Here is a 23,856-nt window from a genome sequence, read left to right as displayed (position 1 = left end):
TCGATGAAGACTTCAGGGTAGCCACACGCGTGTTTAAAGAGAACAGTGCTTAGTGAAGTGAAGTGTGTGACAGTGTTTCATCAAATAGAGAATGCCAGTAAAGAAATGGTAACAACCAAATGGAAATTCTGAAGTTGAAAAGTATAGTAACTAAAAGAAATGAACGACTAAAATGAAAAACTTACTGCAAGAGCTCAGCAGTAGATTCGAACTGGCAGAAAAAAAGAATGAATAAATTTGAAGATAGGTCCCTGAAGATTTTCCAGTTTGGAGAACAGAAAGAAAATAGAGAAGTGAACAGAGCCTGACAGAAACATGGGACATCGTTAAGTTTGCCAACTTGTGTCACGGGAGGGCCAGAAGTAGAGATGAGAGGGAAAGAGAAATATTTGAAGAGAGAGAACGGCTGAAAAGTTCCCACGTTTGATGACAAATGGTAGTCTCCATGCCTAAGGAGCTCCTGGAACTCAAAGTAGGATACAGGATACGTGCGAGGATATCCACACACAGCCACAGACACATCATAGTAAAGATGTCGAAACGCGGAGAGCAGGAGAAAATCCTAAAAGGTGCCAGAGAAAGGCAACTTGTCATCAACAGGAGCACTTCAGTGACACAAACTGACGACTTCTCATCAGAAACAACGGAGGCCAGAAGGCAGTGGGATGACATTTTACATGCTCAAAGGAAAAAAAAAAAACTTGACCAAGAATCCTATATCCAGCAAAAGTATCTTTCAAAGAAGATGGTGAAATAAAGACATTATCTCAGAGAGACAAAAACTGAGTATTTTTTTCTAGAAGACTGTTTTATGAGAAATACTTAAGGAAAGGAAGTGATTCCAGACAGTAATTTGAATTTACGTGGGGAAAAAAAGTCCTTGGTAAGGATAATTGTGTAATTACAACAGAATGTAAGTATTACTTAATGGATTTTGGAAAGCAGTTATATAAGCCAATATGTGTATTACTGTTTTATTGGCCCTGTAACATGGGAATGTAGTATGTTTGCCAATGTCAACACAGAGGAATTGAGTGGAAGGAAAGCTACATCGGACCAAGGAAGTGACACCAGATGGTAATTCTAATCCTAAGGACCAAGTGAAGAGAGCCAAGCTGTCAATACACATGTGGTCTCCTTTCTTCTCATAACTTCTTTAAAAAGAAAATTATGTGAAGCAATAGTTATAGCGACGTATCATTGTGTTTGTAGCGCATCTAGATGACAGCATATTAATAACCGCATAGATATGGGATAAGAGAGCCATCGAGGAGTAACATTTCTATATTTCTTTGGTATTAAAGTTGTATAAGTTTGACGTCGGAAAAGAAGTAAAGCTATATTCTGCTGTCAGATGATTTTTAAATAGAAAATTGAAGGGAATCCACTGAAAAACGATTTGAACTATCGTATGAGGTAAACAGTGCCGTAGGATACAAAAGAATACGAAAACCAATCGTATTTCTTTTTCCTAAGTATTTAAATTCCGGTTAGTTAACATACAGTATAACATTAGTTTCAGATATACAGTATAATGTACAGCAATTCCATACATCACCCAGTGCTCATCACAAGCGCACCCCTTAATCCCCATCACCTGTTTCACTCAAACCCGCCCCCCACCCCCCGGGATCATCAGTTCTCTATACTTGAGTCTCTTTCTTTGTTTGTCTTTTTTACCCCCTTTGCTCTTTTGTTTCTTAAATTCCACTTGGAAGTGAGATAACGTATTTGTCTTTCTCTGACTTCACTTAGCATGATACTCTCTAGCTCCATGCTGTCTTTGCAAATGAAATGGCAAGATTTCATTCTTTTTATGCCTGAGTAATATTCCTGTGTGTGTGTGTGTGTGTGTGTGTACACAGCACATCTTCTTTACCCATTAATCAGTCGATGGACACATGGGCTGTTCCCGTGACCTGGCTACTGTGGATGCTGCTGCTGTAGACATCAGTGTGCATGTATCCCTTGGAATTAGTATTTTTGTATTATTTGGGTAAATACCTGGTAGTGCAATTGCTGGATTGTAGTTCTATTTTCTTTTTAAAAATCTGTAATGTTTTTTATCTATTTTTTTGAGTGAACATGAACGGGGAGGGGCAGAGAGATACACAGAATGCAAACCAGGCTCCAGGCTCTGAGCTGTCAGCACAGAGCCCAGCGTGGGGCTCGAACCCACGAACCGCGAGATGATGACCCGAGGCAAAGTCAGACGCTTAACCAACTGAGACACCCAGGCGTCCCAGGGTAGTTCTATGTTTAATTTTTCCCGAGTGGCTGTACCAGTTTGCATTCCCACCAACAGTGCGAGAGGATTCCTCTTTCTCCACATCCTTGCCAATACCTGTTGTTGTGTTTTTTATTTTGGTCGTTCTGACAGGTATGAAGTGATACGTCTCATTGTAGTTTTGTTTTAGATTTCCCTGATGATCAGTGGATGTTGAGCATCTTTTCATAGGTGTATTGGCCATCTGGATGTCTTTGGAAAAATGTCTAGTCCTCAAAAACGTTTATTTTTGAGAGACAGAGACAGAGCACAAGTGGGGGAAGGGCAGAGAGAGAAGGAGATACAGAATCCGAAGCAGGCTCCAAGCTCTGAGCTGTCAGCATGAGATCCCGACGTGGGGCTCGAACTCACAAACTGTGAGATCATGACCTGAGCCGAAGTTCTATGTTTAACCAACTGAGCCACCCAGGTGCCCCTCTTCTGCCCATTTTTTAATTGGATAATTTGTATTTTGGGTGTTGAATTTTATAAGTTCTTTATGTATTTTGGATATTAACCCTTTATCAGATATGTCATTTGCAAATATCTTCTCCCATTCTGTTGGTTGTCTTTTAAATTTTATAGATCCTTTTCTCTGTGCAGAAGCTTTATTTTATTTTAATTTATTTTATTTTTTTCATTTCCATTTGGTTCTTTATTTTAATTAAAAATTTTTTTTTTAAATTTACATTCAAGTTAGCATCTAGTGCAACAGTGATTTCAGGGGTAGATTCCCTAATGCCCCTCTCCCATTTAGCCCATCCCTCCTCCCACAACCCCTCCAGTAACCCTCTGTTTGTGCTTCATATTTAAGAGTCTCTTATGTTTTGTCCCCCCCCCCCCCCCCGTTTTTACACTATTTTTTCTGTGCAGAAGCCTTTTATCTTGATGAAGTCTCAGTAGTTTATTTTTGTTTTCTTTCTCTTACCTCAGGAAACATGTCTAGAAAGAAGTTGATATGGCCAACGTCAAAGAAATTACTGTCTGTGCTCTCCTCTAGTATTTTTATGGTTTCAGGTCTCACATTTAGGTCTTTGATCCATGTTGAATTTATTTTTGTGTGTAAGAAAGTGCGTGTAAGAAAGCGGTCCAGTTTCATTCTTTTGCATGTCGCTGTTCAGTTTTCCCAACACCATTTGTTGAAGAGACATTTTCTTTTTCCTCTTGGATATTCTTTCTTGCTTTGTCAAAGAGTAATTGACCGGGGTTAAAACCACTTATACCTTTGCAATGAAGAATCTGAAAATGGAAGTAAGGAAACAATTCCATTTACAGCAGCATCAAAATTAATGATATATTTTGGAAGAAATTTAACAAGTATAAAGCTTGTACTTTGAAAACTTTAAAAATGGTGTCAACCATTTGAAATGATCTAAATAATTGAAAAATACCCAATGTTCATATGTCAGAAGACTTAATACTGGCAGTATTCTCCTGATTGACCTACACATTTAATGCAGTGTCTTTATCTTGGTTGCGTAGTTTGTAGAAGCGGACAAGATGATCCTAAAATTTATATGAAAATGTTAGGGATCCAGAATAGCCGAAGCCTTCTTGGAAAACAAACACAAAGTTGGAGGACTCACATACCCTGATCTCAGAACTTACTACAAAGCAACAGTAATCAAGACAGGTGGTGCTGGCATAATTGTAGTAGTTCCATGGGATGGAGTCGAGAATCCCGAAATAAGCCTCAGATATATATGCGATCAAGTGATTTTCTACAAGATGCCAAAACAATTTTGAGAAAGAACCATCTTTTCAATTAATTGCGCTGAGACATCTGGATATCCACATGTAAAAGAATGATATTGGACTCTAACATCTATAAAAATTCACTTGGACGGTGTCAAGATATACTATAAAACTCTTAGAAGAAAACATAGGGGTAGGGGCACCTGGGTGGCCCAGTTGATTAGGCATCTGGCTCTTGATTGCAGCTCAGGTCATGATCTCATGGTTCGTGAGATCGAGCCCCAAGTTGGGTTATGTGCTGACACTGCAAAAACTGGCTTGAGATTCTCGCTCTGCCCCTCTTTCTGCCCCTCCCGTGCTTGTACTCTCTCTCTCAAACATTTTTAAAAAAGAAGAAAACATAAGGATAAATCTTTGCAACTTTGGAATTAGTCAGTAATATCTTAGATAGGACATTACGAGCAGAAGCAACCAATGAAGTAGATTGGACTTCATCAGATTTCTAAAGCTTTCGTGCTTCCAGAGACACTGTCACAAAAATAAAAAGCCCACTGAATGGGAGGAATTTTTGCAAATGGCATATCAGATAAGGAACTTTTATATATATGTATCAAGAACCCTTATAACTCCATGATACAAAGACAGTGAAAAATGGTCAACAGATCTGAATAGACATTTTTCCAAAGAAGATACTCAAATGGCCAGAAAGCACATGATAAGATGTTCAATGGTGTTAGGTATCAGAGAAACACAGATCAAAATTATAATGAGATGCCACTTGACACCCACTAGGAGACCTTTATCACAATGTCAGTTGATAACAGGTATTGGCAAGGACACGGAGAAGTAAGAAGTGACCACCTCGTGCACTCCTGGCAGGAGTGTTAAATGTCCAGGGGCTTGGAACATAGTCTTTCAGTTCTTCAAATGGTTAATCATAGAATTACTGTTTGACCCAGAATTTCACTCTCCAGTATATACACAAGAGAATGATAAAGCACGTGCTGTGTACATCTGCATATAAATAGCCACAGCAGTATTATTCCTAATTGCCAGAAAGTGGGGAACAACCCAAATGTCAGCTGATGAATGTTTTCATTTCTCCATGAAAATACATTGAATACTGGCACTCATTATAACATGGATGAACTTTCAAAGCTTTGTGCTAAGAGACAGTCCAAAGGATCACTCATCGTATGATGGCAGTTGTACGAAATGTCCGGGGTAGCACGTGATCGATAGGAATAGAAAGCAGGTGAGTGGTTCCCCGATACTGGTGGCCCCGGGGAGTCGGGGGGAGGGGGCGATCAAGAGCACTGGCTTTCTTTCTGGGAGGATCAGAATGTTCCGAAATTGGTTGTGGTGATGGTTGTGTGAGTTTGTGAACATAGTAAAGCAGTGAGCTGTCACTCCGCGTGTGTTATGGTGGCTGACATCTGAGACACCCCACCAAATGCTGCTGCTGATGTAGGGCAGTTGGAACTCTCACTCATTGCTGGAGGGCATACAAAATGGTGCAGTCGCTTCGGAAGGTACTTTGGCCGTTTTTTACGGAACCGAACATACTTTTACCTAACGGGGTTCACCGGTTTTTCTCCTCGGTACATCCCCGATTGAAAACCCGGGTTCACGTGAGAACCTGCATGTCGACGTGTGCAGCAACCTGATTAATAATTGCCAGAACTTGGGAGCCGAGCAGGTAAACTGGTACGCCCAGGCGGTGGAATGTTATTCGGCTACCCCGAAAAGACGATATATGGTTCCGTGTGACATCCCGGACGAGGCAAAGAGTGGACATGGTGGTGGCTGCCAGGGTCAGGAGGGAAGGAGGAACGGACAGGCAGAGGGGGTGTCGAGGCAGCGGAACCGTCGTGTGCGCCCACAGGGCCGGATACAGCGTCCTAATGGAGACCGCGGGCTTTGATAACAGCGTGTCCCCGTGGGCTCTGCGGTTACAAGTCGGGTGCCCTGCTGCGGTGAGGGGAGCTCGTGTGCGGAGGGGGGACTGGGAACTCTACCTTCTGCTCAGTTTTGCTGTGAACCTCACTTGCTTTAAAAAATGAAGTTTATTAGTTTAAAAAAATGTCTGAGACTTGTCTCAAGACAGTGTGTTGTGTAATGGAAGTGGATGGAGGGACGAGATTGCCCGCAGGTTTATGAGTGTTGGAGCTGGGCGGCGGGTGCGTGAGGCTTGTGATAATAACTTACGTCTGGTAGGGGAAGTGTCCCCACTTCATTCAAAACTATTACAGTGGGGTGTTTTAACATTCTTTTTTTTTTTTTTTAACATTTGTTTATTTTTGAGATAGAGCGCAAGCGGGGGGAGGGGCAGAGAGGGGGACACGGAATCCGAAGCAGGCTCCAGGCTCTGAGCTGTCAGCACAGAGCCCGACGCGGGGCTGGAACCCACAGACCACGAGATCGTGACCTGAGCTCAAGTTGAACACTTAACCAACTGAGCCACTCAGCCTCCCTTACAGAGGTTTTTTTTTTCAATTAAAAAAATTTTTTTTAATGTTTCAAGAGAGAATATGTGCGTGAGTGTGGGAGGCACAGAGGATCTGATGTGGGCTCTGCACTGACAGCAGAGAGCCCGACACAGGGTTCGAACCCACAAACTGTGAGATCATGACCTGAGCAGAAGTGGGACACTTAACCAACTGAGCCACCCAGGCACCACCTACAGTGTTTTTATTAAGCTGTTTATTACGGGAAACTTTACAATGTGTACGAGAGTAGACAAAATAGTATGAATATTGCTGTGTTTAGACAGCATGGTATTGGCATGAGAATAGAGCATTTTTATAGAAGTTCCATAATTTTTATAGAAGTACTCAATGTATGGAAATTTGATATATGACATAGCATTATAAATTTGGGAAGAGCCCAGAACAGTGGGCATAGAACGATGGGAACATGCGAGTAGAACGGGTAGATGCCTACCCCACACCTGAGTGTCCACGGCCGTAATAGCTGATACGCCATACTGTCATATGGCGGTGAATGATTGAAGCAGTCACGTGTGTGAACAATCTTAAGAACAGAACAGTGTTAAGAGATCGAGGTAATTAAAGAGGAATACGACTCTATGAGAGCACTGGGGTTTGAAAACCTGTAGCAGAGCAAGGGTGTAAAATATGCATGGTAATGATTCCTCCAAATTCCTGATAGTTGTTACTTCTGAGGGAAGTAGGGTGTTTGTAATGTTTTACTTCTTTTTTTTTTTATTTTTTATTTTTTATTTTTTTGAGACAGGAACAGAGCATGAGCAGGGGAGGGGCAGACAGAGAGGGAGACACAGAATCCGAAGCAGGCTCCAGGCTCCGAGCTCTCAGCACAGAGCCGGACGCGGGGCTCGAACTCAGACCGTGAGATCGTGACCTGAGCCAAAGCCGGACGCTCAACCGACTGAGCCACCCAGGCGCCCCTGTAATGTTTTACTTCTTGAAGTTGAAAAGAGGTTGAAACACACGTAGCAGTAATATTAACAATTGATGAAGCCTGGACGCCTGGCCAGCTCAGGCCATGGAGCGTGAGACTCTTGTTCTCAGGGTTGTGAGTTCAAGTCCCATGTTGGGTACAGATCTTACTTAAAAATAAAGTCTAGAAAAAAAAAAGATGAAGCTAGGTGATAGGTGTCCATTATGTAATTCTCTGTATTTATCTTTATGTTTGAAATGTTCTATAAAGTGTCAGTATATCCGAATGAAGTGTCTTGTTTGGATCCTAATTCATACAGACTTCAAAAAGACATTTTTTGTGGCAACTGGAGTAGTTTTACTACAGACGAGGTATTAGATTATATCAAACAATTGTTAACTTTGTTAGGTGTGACAGTGACACCGTGTTTGTGTAAGAAAATATTCTTGTTTTTAGAGAGGCATGTGTAGTGTGTTAGGTGATGTAATACTGTTTCTGGGACTCGTTTTTAAAATACTTCAAAGAAAAAGGGTAGTTGAAATAAATGTGGCAAAGTCTTGGTAATTGACGAATCTTGGTGACAGGCGTGTGAAGAAAGATTGTGCTGTATTCTCACCTTCCGAGTGTGTTTGGAAATCTTTATAATTACATCTACAAAGCCAGAATGGGTACTAACTGCTCTTTATTATTATTTTTAAAAATTTTAATGTTTGGGGTGCCTGGGTGGCGCAGTCGGTTGAGCGTCCGACTTCAGCCAGGTCACGATCTCGCGGTCCGTGAGTTCGAGCCCCGCGTCGGGCTCTGGGCTGATGGCTCAGAGCCTGGAGCCTGTTTCCGATTCTGTGTCTCCCTCTCTCTCTCTGCCCCTCCCCCATTCATGCTCTGTCTCTCTCTGTCCCAAAAATAAATAAACGTTGAAAAAAAAAATTAAAAAAAAAAAATTTTTAATGTTTATTTATTTATGAGAGAGAGAGCATGAGCAGGGGAGGGGCAGAGAGAGAGAGAGGGAGACACAGAATCAGAAGTGGGGTCCGGGCTGTGAGCTGTCGGCACAGAGCCTGATGCGGGGCTTGAACTCACGGACCACGGGACTGTGACCTGAGCCCAAGTCGGATGCTTAATCGACTGAGCCACCCAGGCACCCCAGTAACTATTCTTAATAATAACTTGTGCCACTGGCAGATAGATTTGAAATGTTTTTGTACAGAAAGTGTAGGTTTTTCTAACTTTTAACTTCTGTTTGTGTTCTCACTTAAAGGTGTGTGTGTGTGTAATACATAGCATATGATATAGACTTAGGTAAATACGTAAAGTCAGTCAGGAGCAACATTTGGCCGAATCTTCCTTCAGGCTGTCTGTGTTGCTTTTAACTCTGTGGAAACATGCCACAGATTAGTCTTTAGGTTTGGTATTTGCAGTTTTTGTGTTCGTAGTGATCACGCAACAGTGTATGCAGCTCTGGGTGATTTCCAAGAAACAAAACATTATCAGGGAGAATCAGCGGAGGAGGGGAGAGCACATGGACTTGAGCCTTGACGGAACTGTGGTTCTCAGAAACGAACAGAGTATTCCGAGATCATGGTTTTTGTTTTATTTCACATTTTACGAAAACGTTTTTATATCCAGAACACCCCTTTTGTGGCTTTGTGTGTTTTGTCTCTAGATCATTCCCACACACCTACCACTGTGTCCCAGGGGTCTGGCTTGCCTTCTGGATACTTCAGATAATTACTTTCTGTAATTAATGTTCTTGTAAGTTTTCTGTGGCTGGTGTTTCGGGATATTTTAATAGTGACAAGCAGCGGAAAACTGAGGCTGAGCGAATAAAGGTTTCTTAAGCGGCTTCAGTTACGATCAGCGTGTCTGGTGTTTCCCCCGTTACTTGGACTACCAAGCTGTTAATTCCTGTGTGTGTTTGATAGTGAAAGTGCCTTAGTTATATCTATCTGATTTTTTAAGCACTTAGACAGTCAGGCAGAGAAGCGTTGCTGCTGATCTGGCTTGAGGGCTGTGTGATTCCTTAGATCCCATGGCCGCTGGTAATGGAGTTAGAGCCTAAGTCAGATCGTTTTGCTGGCTGTCAGCTCAGTTACCGTGTTCTCTAAAGGAAATGGACGACTTTGCATAAAGGTGAAGGCTTCTTCTGCATAAATGTCTCCTAACTTCTATATGGCAAAAGATATGGAAAAGTTAAGAGACCGAGAGCAGCAAGGCTGGAAAAGCTTTGGAGGAAAAGGACTGCTATTCACTGTATGTAGACTACCCTTCCCAATCAGAGGAAAGACTGTTCATGAGCACAGGGAAAGGGTATCACCAGGGAAGAAACACAGACATTAATCAACGTAATAAAGATACTCAGCCTCACTACTGGTAGAGAAATACAGATGACAGTTGTCACTGTTTTCGCCCCCATGGTGTTGGCAGCATTAGGGACAGTGGAAGATAGTGACTGTTGGTAAGTGTGTAGGGAGCAGACATGGCCCTGAACACTGGCGGGGGCGGGGTGGTCGCCTCGTCTGAAGGGCCATTCGGCCAAACCCCGGGCTTGCGTAGGCTTACGTCTGTAGTTGGCTCACCATGTCAGCTCGATATTGAGGAGGTGGCAAAGGGATGAGGAGAAAGTTAATCCTGACTTTTAAAAATCCTTGATCTTGATCTTGTAGCTTGCGGTGTGGTCCGGCTTTCTTTTCTCCCGTGTTAACCGTTTCTCAAATGTTCACCTTGTGCAAGTATTGTACTCCCAAGCATTTTCAGTAAATTGTTTATCACTAAGACAACCTTCTAAGATGGGTGTTTTTATCCCCGTCTTGTAGATGTGGAAACTGAGGCCAGAGAGGTTAAATAAGTTGATTAGCCAGTGAGTGAAAGAGTCTAAATTTAGCTCTAAAACTATGGCCTTCATCACTGGCTGGTTGGATAATGAGTAAGGAATGGATTTGTGATGCCTGCACACCCTGAGTCTTATCTTTATTAAAATAATTGGTTTTCTAAGTTAACTAACATTGAATTTAATGTTTAACTCCTTCGTTAGACTGTTAGCATTATAAAGGGGATGCTGTATTTGTTCCTTGGGCTGTCAGCCTGCTGAGTGCGAGTGCAGCCCCTTCCCTAACCGGAGGCCTCCCCTCCCCTCCTCTCCCCTCCTCGCAGAGGACCTGAAGAGGCAGAATGCGGTGCTGCAGGCCGCGCAGGATGACCTGGGGCAGCTTCGGACGCAGCTGTGGGAAGCCCAGGCGGAGGTGGAGAACATCAAGGCCATCGCCACGGTCTCGGAGAACACCAAGCAGGAGGCCATCGACGAGGTGAAAAGACAGTGGAGGGAGGAGGTGGCTTCGCTCCAGGCCGTCATGAAAGGTAAGGAGGGAGCCCTCCGTCTGCTTTGTCGTTTCCCGGCGACACCGATGCCGGTGACGGACCATTTTCGGAGCGTCTCACACCGGATCCTGAGTGGTGTTTGTGGCCTCGCGTGTTCCCGCGGGCGCCAGTGGTGCTGTGAACGGGTCTGTCCTCTGGGTGTTCTGGAGGAGCCGGCCCCTCCTGACGCGGGATGAAGCTGCGTGGGTGCGGGCAGTGCGCGGAGCTGGAGAACCTCCCACGGGAGGCCTCCGGGCCCTGCTTCCACTCGCTGGTCCCAGCGGATTCGCGCCCACCCGCTCCGTGCGGCCAGTTCCACGTCTTCAGGGGGAGCCTGGGTTTTGCTGGGCCTCTTCGCTGCGGTCTCTGTGGCCGAGTGGCACGGGCTCTGGAGGCTTCGTGGGCCGTGACCCTCGGACCAGAGGAAGAGTAGCCGTCTCCCGTCCGTCTGCTGCCCACACTAGTGCTCGGTCACAGCCTGCGTTTCTCAGGTGACAGTGACCCGAAGCAAGTTGCCCCTGAATCTTCGGGTTCCTGAAGTCAGTCCAGTTACTGTCGTAGGTGTGGACTAGGGACGACCCTCTCCTCTTGTCTGCGCTCGGGTCCTGTTGCCCTCCGTGCTCCCTGACAGCCAGCGTGGTGGCTGTCACCCGGGGACTGGCCCCCAAATAGGAGTCCGGTTCTTGCACGGAAGCAGCAGCCCAGGGGTGGGGACCCCACGGGGTCACCGGTGTCCTGGGCTCCTTCGGTCCTCCTCCATCCGTAGCGTATGGTTTTCAGCTCCGTCCTCCTCCTGGCTGAACATGAGCTGCTCCTCCTTCAGCCCCCTCACATTTGCTGAGGTGTGTGCTTACCCACAGCTACAAAGGCAACTGGAAAATCTCGTTTGTAAAGTGCACCACCGACTTCCTAAACGAAATTGGGGTTCTGTTGTTAAGGAAGAAAGAGCGGGGCACCTGGTGGGTCAGTCGGTTAAGCGTCCGACTTGCAGTCCGTGAGTTTGAGCCCCGCGTCGGGCTCTGTGCTGACAGCTCGGAGCCTGGAGCCTACTTCGGATTTTGTCTCCCTCTCTCTCAGCACCTCCCCTGCTCACGCTCTGTCTCTCTCTCTCTCTCTTAAAAAATAAACATTAAAAAACATGCACAAAAAGACAAAGGAGCAGTGGAAGTTAACAGACATACGTGTTTATCCCATGATGTGTTAAGATTATATTAAAGATAAGGGGGGCGCCTGGGTGGCGCAGTCGGTTAAGCATCCGACTTCAGCCAGGTCACGATCTCGCGGTCCGTGAGTTCAAGCCCCGCGTCAGGCTCTGGGCTGATGGCTCGGAGCCTGGAGCCTGTTTCCGATTCTGTGTCTCCCTCTCTCTCTGCCCCTCCCCCGTTCATGCTCTGTCTCTCTCTGTCCCAAAAATAAACGTTGAAAAAAAAAAATTTAAAGATAAGGTCATTTAACAAAGACCTTCTAGAATCTGTCTCAATTTAGAATCTGAGTTACAGTAAAATATTCCAGAAGCGCATCCCTTCTCTCTCACATTCAAGTAGTTGGGTGGGGGTGACAGTCCCATTTGTCTCAGGAGCCGTAGCATCGTGTGTGGGAGCAGCGGTCTGGCTTGAGGTCGGCCCCTGGGTCCGAGCCAGCCCTGTTGCTCTGGTTGTGGAATGTTCACCGGCCAGAGTGTTTGGCCTTCCCTAAGCTTGCTTCGTCCACGAGGGAACGAACGGCACAGGCCCGTCGTGAGGAGCAGGCATGAGTCACAGCCCTCATGACACTTGTGCACGTAATAAGAACCAGAAATCTTGCTTGAGTTTTAGTTGGTTTTGTTTTGTTTTTATTTTTTTTAATTTTTTTTTTAACGTTTATTTATTTTTGAGACAGAGAGAGACAGGGCATGAACGGGGGAGGGTCATAGAGAGAGGGAGACACAGTATCTGAAACAGGCTCCAGGCTCTGAGCCGTCAGCACAGAGCCTGACGTGGGGCTCGAACTCACGGACCGCGAGATCGTGACCTGAGCTGAAGTCAGACGCTTAACTGACTGAGCCACCCAGGCGCCCCAGTTTTGTTTTGTTTCTAAAGTGAATTCGACGATTTCCAGAATCCAGGCATACGCTCTTTATGTAACTCCTTTTAAAATTTCAGTGTGCCACAACATTCTTCCTCAGAGCGCTCAGACCTGCGATCTTTGGTGATATTTTGTAGAGACGGTCCGCGACTACGAGCACCAGTTTCACCTGCGGCTGGAGCAGGAGCGAAGCCAGTGGGCACAGTACCGGGAGTCCGCGGAGAGGGAGATAGCGGATTTAAGGAGAAGGCTGTCGGAAGGTCAAGAGGAGGAGAATCTAGAAAACGAAATGAAAAAGGTATGAGGAACGTATTCACCTGTAGGAATATTCGAATTCGAACGCGGGATGCCTCCACCCGCATTACTGTGGCCATAGGCGGACTTTCCTGGTTTCTGTTTGGGGGATTGTTTGGACACACACGTAAATGTAGCGCTGGGTAGCCTGACTCCCTGACCCCAGACGTGTGCGTGGCTGACCTCCCTGCCCCTTCTTCACATCCCGAAACAAATGTCTCCACTGCAGGAGGCCTGTCCTGACCACCCCACTCAGCACGACAGCCTGCCCTCCTGCCCCCTGCACCTGCCACCGCTCCGCCCATCGCCATATCCTGCGGTGCTTTGTCCTTTCCTACAGCACACACAGAGTTCACCTGTTGATCATGCCTTCCCTTCCTTGCTAGAACGTGAGCTCCGTGAGCCAGGACCCTCGTTTGTTTGTGTGTCCTGCGTGCCCACGGTAGTGTTTAGCACACAGGGGCTCATAAATATTTATCGGAGGAGTGTGGCCGCCAGGTGAGTGTGTCTAAGCCGGACCTTCAGGACGGATGTTGATTTTCCGTCTCTCTCAGTATCCCTGGGTTCCCGTGAGACAAATGTACCGCATATTATGCTGGAACGTAGCAAGATGCCTGAACATAGGGTGGTGGAGAAGGTGGAGTATTATTTCATGAAGAAAATAGTGAAAGCTCTTTGGCCAGTTTAATTATGTAAACTTGTAGCCTACTGATGTGTGTACATACTTCTATTTTATTTTTTTTTATTTATTTATTTTTTTTTTTATTTTAAAAAATTTTTTTTTTTTTCCTTCAACGTTTATTTATTTTTTTTGGGACAGAGAGAGACAGAGCATGAACGGGGGAGGGGCAGAGAGAGAGGGAGACACAGAATCGGAAACAGGCTCCAGGCTCTGAGCCATCAGCCCAGAGCCCGACGCGGGGCTCGAACTCACGGACCGCGAGATCGTGACCTGGCTGAAGTCGGACGCTTAACCGACTGCGCCACCCAGGCGCCCCTTAAATTTTTTTTTTTTTCAACGTTTATTTATTTTTGGGACAGAGAGAGACAGAGCATGAACGGGGGAGGGGCAGAGAGAGAGGGAGACACAGAATCGGAAACAGGCTCCAGGCTCTGAGCCATCAGCCCAGAGCCCGACGCGGGGCTCGAACTCACGGACCGCGAGATCGTGACCTGGCTGAAGTCGGACGCTTAACCGACTGCGCCACCCAGGCGCCCCACATACTTCTATTTTAAATCACGCATTATATATACAATTATAACTAGATTTTGACTTTATCTTTCATTCGTATTAATCATCATCTTTGGTTCCCAACCCTCGGTCCACAGAGGACTATTTTTGTGTATTTAGAAGGTGATTTAGTTTTCATAATAACCTAAAAATCATCTGAGAACCCAATGCCCAAAAAAGAAGCTTTAAACACAAAGAACCGTTTCTTCCACTCCATTTTATTCCAGGAGAAGACTGTAGTTCAGCATCTTCCCGAGGATCCGACATCTTCCTCACCACTAGAGTCACTTAGCCATCTAACAGAGTTGTCCACAGTCCCCTCCCTCGGGTTGTTGGAGATAGTTCCTGTTCGATGCTGTCGTTGGGGATTCCGGTCCAGGCCGTAACAGGAGATCCTTGTTTCCGGTTGTTCATGATTTTTCACAGCGTGCCACTTCCTGTTGCTTTTAAAATTTATTTTTATTTTTAAAATAAACTTGGCGCACCTGGGTGGCTCAGTCAGTTTAGTGTCCGACTCTTGGTTTTGGCTCAGGTCGTGATCCCACGGTTCATGGGATTGAGCCCCTTGTCGGGCTCTGCGCTGACAGCGTGGAGCCTGCTTGGGATTCTCTCTCTCCCTCTCTGCCCCTCTTCTGCTTGGGCATGTATGTGCGTGTTCTCTCTCAAAATAAGTAAACATTAAAAAAAAATAAACTAAAGTTTATTTTTTAGAACAGTTTTTGATTTACGGAGTCAGATTGCGTAGATAGTACAGAGTTCCCGTGTGGTCCACGTCTAGTTTTCCCAGTTACTAGTATCTCACGTTGGTGTGGTACGTCGTCACAACTAGTAAACCAGGATTGAGTATGATGAGCTGACGTCCGTTCATTGTATTCAGATTTCATTAGTTTTTACCTGATGCCCTGGCTCACTATTTTTAAGATCTCACGCAGGCACCACATTGCACGATGCCACGTGTCTCTTTAGGCTCCTCTTGGCCCAGATTTTCCTTGTTGTTGTTTTAAAGAATAAATCTAATGAGGTGACAATAAAATGCAACACCCAGGCATAAAAACAATCCTAAGGAAATTCATAGAAGGCAAGTAAGTTCCCTATCTCATTGTTTATCAAAAATGAAAATGGGGGCGCCTGGGTGGCGCAGTCGGTTAAGCGTCCGACTTCAGCCAGGTCACGATCTCGCGGTCCGGGGGTTCGAGCCCCGCGTCGGGCTCTGGGCTGATGGCTCAGAGCCTGGAGCCTGTTTCCGATTCTGTGTCTCACTCTCTCTGCCCCTCCCCCGTTCATGCTATGTCTCTCTCTGTCCCAAAAATAAATAAACGCTGAAAAAAAAAAGTAAAAAAAAAAAAAATGAAAATGTAAATACCGTAATTGCTACAGAACTGTTTCCCTGGAAGATGAAACACACGAGGATGCTGGCTGTTACAGCGTCTGTTCAATAGGACACCGAAGGTATGGCCTTGGCAGTAAAGCAATAGGAGAGAAATAAGTCATAGGATCAACTTTTAATCCATAAAATCTTTATATGCGGATGACACTTTTTTGTTGTTGTTCTGCTTGTTTTTATTTTGCTTCCGGTACAGTTGGCCTATGTGTTGTATCAGCTGCAGGTGTCTGGTACGGCGAGTCAACACTTCCATATGTCACCCGGTGCTCATCACGACAGATGCACTCCTTAATAAATTTTCCTTGTTTTTTTTTGTTTGTTTTTTGTTTTTGTATTTTTCTTTCTCGAGAGAGCGCGTGTGCAGGTGCGTGTGGGGGAGGGGCAGACGGGGAGAGAGAGAATCTTAAGCAGGCTCCGTCCGTGCCCGTGTGGAGCCCGAGGCAGGGCTCAATTCCATGACCGTGAGATCACGACCTGAGCCGAAATCAAGAGTCAGGTGTTCAACCGACTGAGCCTCCCGGGCGCCCCAGAGTTTCCGTGTTTTTAATGACCTGTCATTTAAAAAAAAAATCATCTTTATAAGTTTTGTTTATAATGATGTGCAACATTTAGTTGTGGGGTCATCGTTGCGTCATTAAATAATTCAGTCTATGTTAAATTCTCTGCTTCTTCCCTCCTTTTTTTCCCCCTGCTGTTTTTTATCAGCACAGCAGATCTGTTAACCTAGACAGAAGATAATTTAAGCTCACATGCCTTTTCCAAACAGTACTTAGTTAAAAATAAAATAAATGATTCAATGACTTTTTAAGGACTGGAAAACGAAGTGAATCCCTCTTTTCTGAGAGAGATGTGTCTTGGGGAAAAGCCCCACTCATATTTGGGCATAAATGATGTTTTCCCTATCATGAACAATTGAGGATCAATTTGAGCTCTTTAAGTTTAGGGAATAAGGTTAACTTTCATGTTCACTAGAAGGGAAAAAGCTAACTTTTTTAGTCTGCCTTTGTGTATATATACACACAGGTGTACACATACATACACACATATACACCTGTATACACACACACGCATATGCACACACCACACACATGTATGCACACATACGTGTGCACGCACAAACACACGTACCTATACACGTGTATACACACAACACCTACATGCATATGCACGCACACATACACAATATAGACATATGTGACGTATACAAAAGAAGTATACTTATATACTTAATATATACTTATATACTTATATTCTCACCAGTTTACTAATTTATGGACGTTATTTTTTTTTAATCCATGTTTTTGAGAATGAAGGACAGAAAACGATACGATAGTCCTTCTTTGGGTTTGTTTCATTTAGGTATCAAACGTAAAATAATATTTAAACTATTCTTTTAAAATAACAAGATGGGGGCGCCTGTGTGGCTCAGTAGGTTAAACATCCTGCTTCGGCTCAGGTCATGATCTCACAGCCGGTGAGTTCGAGCCCTGTGTCGGGCTCTGTGCTGACAGCTCGGAGCCTGGAGCCTGGAGCCTGCTTCTGATTCTGTGTCTCCCTCTCTCTCTCTGCCCCTCCCCCACTCATGCTCTGTCTCTCAAAAAATGAAGAAATGTTAAAAAAAATGTTTATTTATTAAAAAAACAATTTTTTAACGTTTTATTTATTTTTGAGACAGAGACAGAGCATGAACGGGGGAGGGGCAGAGAGAGAGGGAGACACAGAATCGGAAGCAGGCTCCAGGCTCTGAGCCATCAGCCCAGAGCCCGACGCGGGGCTCGAACTCACGGACCGCGAGATCGTGACCTGAGCTGAAGTAGGACGCTCAACCGACTGAGTCACCCAGGCGCCCCCACCAAAAAAATGTTTTTGTAAATGAAATAACTAAGATGAAAGCTTTTTAATAGCAACATAATTTTGTAACATTTTAGAAAGTATGTGCTGTTTTTTATGTTTATGAACTAATCAGTACTTTCATCCAACCATTTCCAAAGAAAGTATGATGTCCTGAATTTAGTAACTGGAGTTGTAAAAATTAAAGTGTTATGTGTATTTCCTTTTATATATAGGGTATTTTCAAATTTAATGAATTGATTTAAAAAGTCAGGAGTGTCATAGTGAATCCGTTTTCCTACCTACTCCCATTTCTAAGTGGAACACTGGGAAAATTGGGATGATGGCTTGGCCTTCACGGTCGTACGGCACCGGAAAGCACACGTGGTTCAGTTCGACGATCACTCGTACGGCGCCTGGTGGCTTACTTGTGTTCAGTCTAACGATGTGTGAGTCAGAGTTTCTCAGAAAAGCAACGAGCCAGTAAGTTGTATGTAGCATTTAATTCTTTTTAACCGTAGGCCCAAGAGGATGCTGAGAAACTTCGATCTGTTGTGATGCCCATGGAGAAGGAGATTGCGGCTCTGAAAGAGAAGCTGACGGAGGCTGAAGACAAGGTTAAAGAGCTGGAGGCCTCAAAGGTTGTGAGATGTTGTAGCCCATTCTTGCACCCAGTGCCCTGACCTGATGCCATGAGCACAGCTAGTCATGGAGGGGCAGACCCTGGCATTCAGACTGTGAATCCGAAGAATCTTGGTTTCTTTAAAATACAAAAAAAAAAAAAAAAAAAAGAAAAAGCTTGGAGATGATTTTGTCTGTATGGATAGTTTAAATAATCACCATAGTGGTGCTCCGTTTTGTTTTGCTTTGGTACAAAGTGAGTGTTCATTTTCTTGTCAGAATGAGACCTGATCTCATCCGTTTTCTTGTTGAGGAAAATGAATGGGTCCAAGCTGACTTCATTCCCTGAAGCTGGCCCCAGAATTGATGTCTGAGAGATGATGTGGTTAGAGCGTGGCTGGGTTTGCTGGCCATGAAGACACAGCAGAGGGAATGTCGATCATTTTAACAATTAATTGAAAGTAGGAAAGAAAAAATAATTTAAAAGCAGTAAACAAAAGCACAGCATAGGAGTGTGGAAAGGGGAATGTGTCCGTGACCCTAATAAATGTGAACTGATAATCACCTACTGAAAGAGATGGGATTTTTAAAAACGTAAATTTATATTGATTATAATAGATGCACCTAAAATAAAATTATAAGACTGAAAATAATGGGATATTTAAAGATATGTCATATAAATTCTAACCAAAGGAAAGTTGATATAACAGCTGTGATATGAAACATTTAGGATGTAATAGAAAAAAGAATAGAGAGATCCCATCTAATAATCCATCAGTAGGATAGGACAGTCGTGATTGAATGTTTCTTACACACCTTGAAATATGTGAACTACAAGGGACAGTTAAGGGGAAACTAACTTTCACAGTTATAGTAGGAGCTTGGAACTGATTTATAGCAAGTGATCAGGTGGGCAGAAAAAAATATTAGTAGGGATATGGGGGCTTTGAATAACCAGATTAATAATTTAGATGTAACAGACACACAGAATTCTGTAGCCAGGAAAGGGGGACTGTATCTCCTGTAGTCGTAGAGTGTAGGAGTTAGGAGCTCAGCATTTATTAGCAGGGGGAACCTTTGGGAAATTAAGCTTACTGTTTGGTTTTCTCAACTATAAAATGGAGATACCTCTACTGCGTGCCTCGTAAGGCTATTAATAGGATTCTATAGAACACTTAGGACAGTGTGTGAGACAAAGTATTGTTAGTTTCAGGTACATGATATTTCTCATAATGACACGAAGCGTGAACACGTTTTGAAGGATTGTTATGCAGACTCAAATCTCTGTAATTAAATTATTTACAGTAAAACGGCAGCTAAAATAAAATCTCTGGAAATGGAAAAAAATCATGGAAAAAGGAATTCTAAGATACTTAGAGTGATTTGAATATCTTACTCAAGAATCTAAAAAAAAAACAATAGTACAGTGTGAACACTAGGAAATCTATAATATTCGTAAGAGCAGAAATGAGTGAAACAGAAAAGCAGAAGAGAACTTGAGAATGTCAGCATAATGGGAAAAATGGGAAAGCTGGTAAGACAGACAGACCTCCGATAGGACTCATCAAGAAAAAAAACCATTAGAAATCAGAACGGGGACATAACCACAAATCAGTAGAGACTTGAAAACAAAACATACTCAGAACAGTGTCATACCAACAAATAGGAAATGAAGGAAATTTGGTTAAATGAAAACTTTTTTTTTTTTAAGTTTATTTTGAGAGCAAGAGAGTGGGGGAGAGGCAGAGGGAGGGAGGAGGGAGGGAGGGAGGAGGGAGGGAGAATCCCATGCAGGGTCTGTGCTGGCAGTGCAGAGCCTGGCGTGTGGCCCGAACTCAACGAACTGTGAGATCATGACCAGAGCTGAAACCAAGAGACAGACGGTTAACCAACTGAGCCACCCAGGCGCCCCGGAAGTAGTAACTGTTAAAGAAAGTGAATTTATAGTCAGATTTAGGGTCAAATCTTCCTTTCTCCTGTTTCCTCTCTGAAAGACGTTCGGGTTTTGCAGGCAAGTTTTTCCAAACCTGGAAAGAGATGATCCTTATATTTTACAAAGTGTGTTAGAGAACAGGAGGAAAGCTCTCCTGCTGATTTTGTGAGACCTTCACGATTTCATTACAAGCACACAGAAAAGTGGTAGGAAGGAAAGGCATCCTAGATCTATCTCACTTAACATAGAAACAAAAATTCTCAACAGTGTAGTTAAAAAAAAAAAAAAGAAAAACATCTTAACCAAATAGGATATATTCCCAGGAATTTAGGGAGGGTGTATCACCAGAAAACCCACTATTGTTATGCACCACATGAGAAGATTGTAGGAGAAGGGCACTGTGTTCTTCTTGGCTTCAGAAAGGCATCTGATAAATTTAAACATCCAGTGACTTGATGAGAACTGTTTATCAAACCATCAGCAAACATTATCATTAATGAGGAGTGTTCAGCAGCCTTACCATTCATGACAGGAACCACGTGAGCAGACCCGTAGTCCGTGATTCTGTGCGGATTGTTTTTGTGGCCCTGGATGACACAGCAAGACGAGACGGAGAGATGGGCTTAAGAACCGAATGAAAACAACAAAATTGATTTGGTGGTTTATGTAGAAAACCAGGACGACGTATAAACACATTGTCAGACCTGACCACAGTTCAAGAACGTTGTCCCAACAAGAGCAACAGACAGAAGTGATCGTGTTCGCGTACTCCAGTAATCTGTCCAACGGCGGGGGGCGGGGGGGGGAAGATCCCATTCACGGTACCAAAAGCAAAACAAAACAAAAACGCCAAAAAAGCCTAACTGTGTGTTACCCGAGAATATATCTAAACAAAAACGGATAAGATCTTTACGGAATACATTATAATGAAGGTCTGAATACGTGTGTTCCGGAGTGAAAATATAATGTATTATAAGGCAGGTAGTATATCCCCAAATTCATCTATAAACTCAGAATTCCACCCAGATTCCAATAGGGTTTAATAAGCAACACGGTAAGTGGATCCCAGAATTCACACGGAGAAGCGGGGGATCAGAAGTGTACCCAGGACAGTTTGGAGGAAGGCAGGGTGGAGACACTTGCCCGGACACGGGACAGCGACCCAGGTGTGAACGTGACAGGGGAGTTGTGTCCCACCCTCAGCAGGTTGTGAGTCCACCACACAAATTGGTCATGTTTACACACTACTGGAATGTGCGAGAAACTCTTGCAGTTTCAGCTGCCATTGTCCGGTTGGAGCCCCAGTTGACAAATATGGGGTCCTTGGGGTCGTCATCGCTTCCCTTCCCTCTGTCACATGCCGATGCTGGTACCATAGGTGTCCCTAGAGGTAGCTTTCCTGACCCCACCCTCCAGCTCTCACCTAGATTTTTGTGGGTGTCCGTGTGTTTTTTGGCTTTGTTATGTGTTAGGGCAAATGGAATTCAAGGGCATTCACATACTGTGGCACCACTTTCCCAGGGTTCTGCTTAGTAGCTTTCAGAGGTTAGAGATTCATTCATCACAAATCGAGTCCGGCATTTGCGCTAAGAAGTAGAAGCAGGTCGAATTAGTGATTGTATACCACCGCTGTGTGTCTGCACACCGACTCTCCTTATCACCGGCTGGAGTCCTGCCCTCTCCAGTGACAGGGACACGCCTCCCAGCAGTCAGTGCTTTGTCACACCTGCTTCATGTCTCCGGTCGTCTGACCACATCCAGGGAAGCGTCAGGTGGCTGCTTCAACAATCATTTTAGCCTGTGACCAGTACTAACGTGTGGTCGAGTTCACTGGAAACTTGACCGCCAGCATTTTCAAGTTTGAAGAAGTAGGAAGAAGAGAAGCTTGGAAGTGGCCTTGAAAGTGAAGCTGGACGTAACCACGGAAAAAGCTGACACGAGTAGCCAGAACTTAGGATGGGCAGTTTATAAGACAGTCCAAGTGATTCTGTGATCACTCTCTGGGGCAAGACTGCATTTCACTTTGGTCATAACTGTTTCACACATGAGACTGTCTTGGTAATATTTGAGTATTACAGTTAATTGTTAAGCAGGAACAAGACATGTTTTAAAAGATGTGATTTTAGGGGCACCCGGGTGTCCCAGTTGGTTAAGCATCCTGACTCTTGTTTTCAGCTCGGGTGATGATCTCACAGTGTCGTGAGTTCGAGCCCCACGTTGGGCTCTGTGCTGATGGTGCAGAGCCTGCTTGGGATTCTCTGTCTCCGTCTCCCTCTCTCTGCCCCTCCCTGACTCGTGCTCTCTCTCACTCTCTCAAAATAAGTAAACTTTAAAAGATGTGATTTTAAAACATACCCCACACTTGCCTCCAAGTTTGTGTTTATTACAGCATGAGACTGTTTTTTCCATTATGACTTCCTCTTTTTTTCCTTCCAATGTATGTGCCTGTTCAAAATGTGTCCTTTTGATAAGTTTAAGGCATTTGGGATCACCTCACCAGAAATCAAAGAAAAGCAAATTTACAAGAGTGTGGTACTATTTTTAGCTTTAGAAATTAACTGCTGTTTTGAAAAGAACCCGCAACAACTCCGTGTGACTGACAGTGTGGCAAAATGAGCACGTGTACGTGTTGCTCTGGGAGTACACGCTGGAGCTGCCTTTTTGGAAAGCGAGGCACAGGAGTGTCCCATATGGTGTCACTCTGGGGATACAGTTATGAAGAAGACTGTGTGTGTGTGTGTGTGTGTGTGTGCGCTCTAATTAAAAATTGTTTAACTTTTTCAATTTATGTAAATACAAACTCCAGTTATTTTCAAGGCACGTTCAGATACACATACATATACATCACCGATAGGTCTCAAGTAGAAACTAGTGTGGGTTTTACTTTAATAGCATCGCATTCTGTTTCAGGTTAAGGAGCTGAATCACTATCTGGAAGCTGAGAAATCCTGCAGGACTGATCTGGAGATGTACGTAGCCGTCCTGAACACTCAGAAGTCCGTTCTACAGGAAGATGCCGAGAAACTTCGGAAGGAATTGCACGAAGGTAAATACGTATCCTCTGTAGTTTTAGTCTCGGTCTCTGAGAAAACCAGAACAAATCCGAGAGGCCGCACATGAGGGATTCACCGTAAGCCTTGCAGTCGGTTGGAGTGTTGTCCTGGGAGCCGTGAGGCCTAAAGACTCGCGGCTGTAATGGAACAGCTTCACAAGGCGCGAGGTGTGGGCAGAGAGACAGGAGGGCCGGGAATTTCTGCTTAAACTGCTTTTGCCCCCAGACCCAACTTGATGGAGGTAGTTCTACCAAAGGGAAAGTGGGGCTGGAGGGCAGGTCGAGGACCGAGGAGCATCTCCGTTTGTGAGGAGTGGTTTTGATTTCACGAGGCTGCTAGCGGGGTTCTGCGGAAATTGACTCTCTTTTCCCCCGGCCTGGGGGAGAAGGCTTATCTTTTCCCCATTAAAATAAAGATCCACTTTTGTCTTTAATTCTGCTAGCGAGTCTTAATTGCTGGGGTTCTTAACCTTTGTTGTGTCACGAACTTCTCTTGGCGGTCTCGTGAGACCCTCTTAGGATCATGTTTTTAGTCCCTAAAATAGTAAATACAGAAGAAACGACTTACTATAAAATGGTGATCAAAATACAAATGACTGCAGACTTAAGATACAGGAACAAGGGTGCTTTTTATTAAGGCACTAAATAAAAAGTAACTACTGTAATTTTGAAGCGTTGAGCTCAGTGGTCTTTTAAGATCTGCAGCTGCTGT

General features: G+C 44.3%; 1 protein-coding gene across 4 annotated transcripts in view; it reads left to right on the top strand.

Annotated features, from left to right (window-relative positions):
* The window catches only part of RABEP1 (rabaptin, RAB GTPase binding effector protein 1), a 106,608-nt gene that overhangs the window by 56,518 nt on the left and 26,234 nt on the right, over positions 1-23,856 (top strand). For all 4 annotated transcript variants that reach the window (XM_030295542.2, XM_030295543.2, XM_032595719.1 and 1 more), the window contains 4 exons: positions 10,532-10,735; positions 12,937-13,097; positions 18,060-18,179; positions 23,003-23,138. In XM_030295542.2, the coding sequence (XP_030151402.1) occupies positions 10,532-10,735; positions 12,937-13,097; positions 18,060-18,179; positions 23,003-23,138 (621 nt within the window). The remainder of the gene's footprint in view (positions 1-10,531; positions 10,736-12,936; positions 13,098-18,059; positions 18,180-23,002; positions 23,139-23,856) is intronic.

This window comes from Lynx canadensis, chromosome E1 (genome assembly GCF_007474595.2).
Source record: "Lynx canadensis isolate LIC74 chromosome E1, mLynCan4.pri.v2, whole genome shotgun sequence".
Lineage (NCBI taxonomy): Eukaryota > Metazoa > Chordata > Mammalia > Carnivora > Felidae > Lynx > Lynx canadensis.
This window is presented reverse-complemented; position numbering and strand designations above follow the sequence as displayed.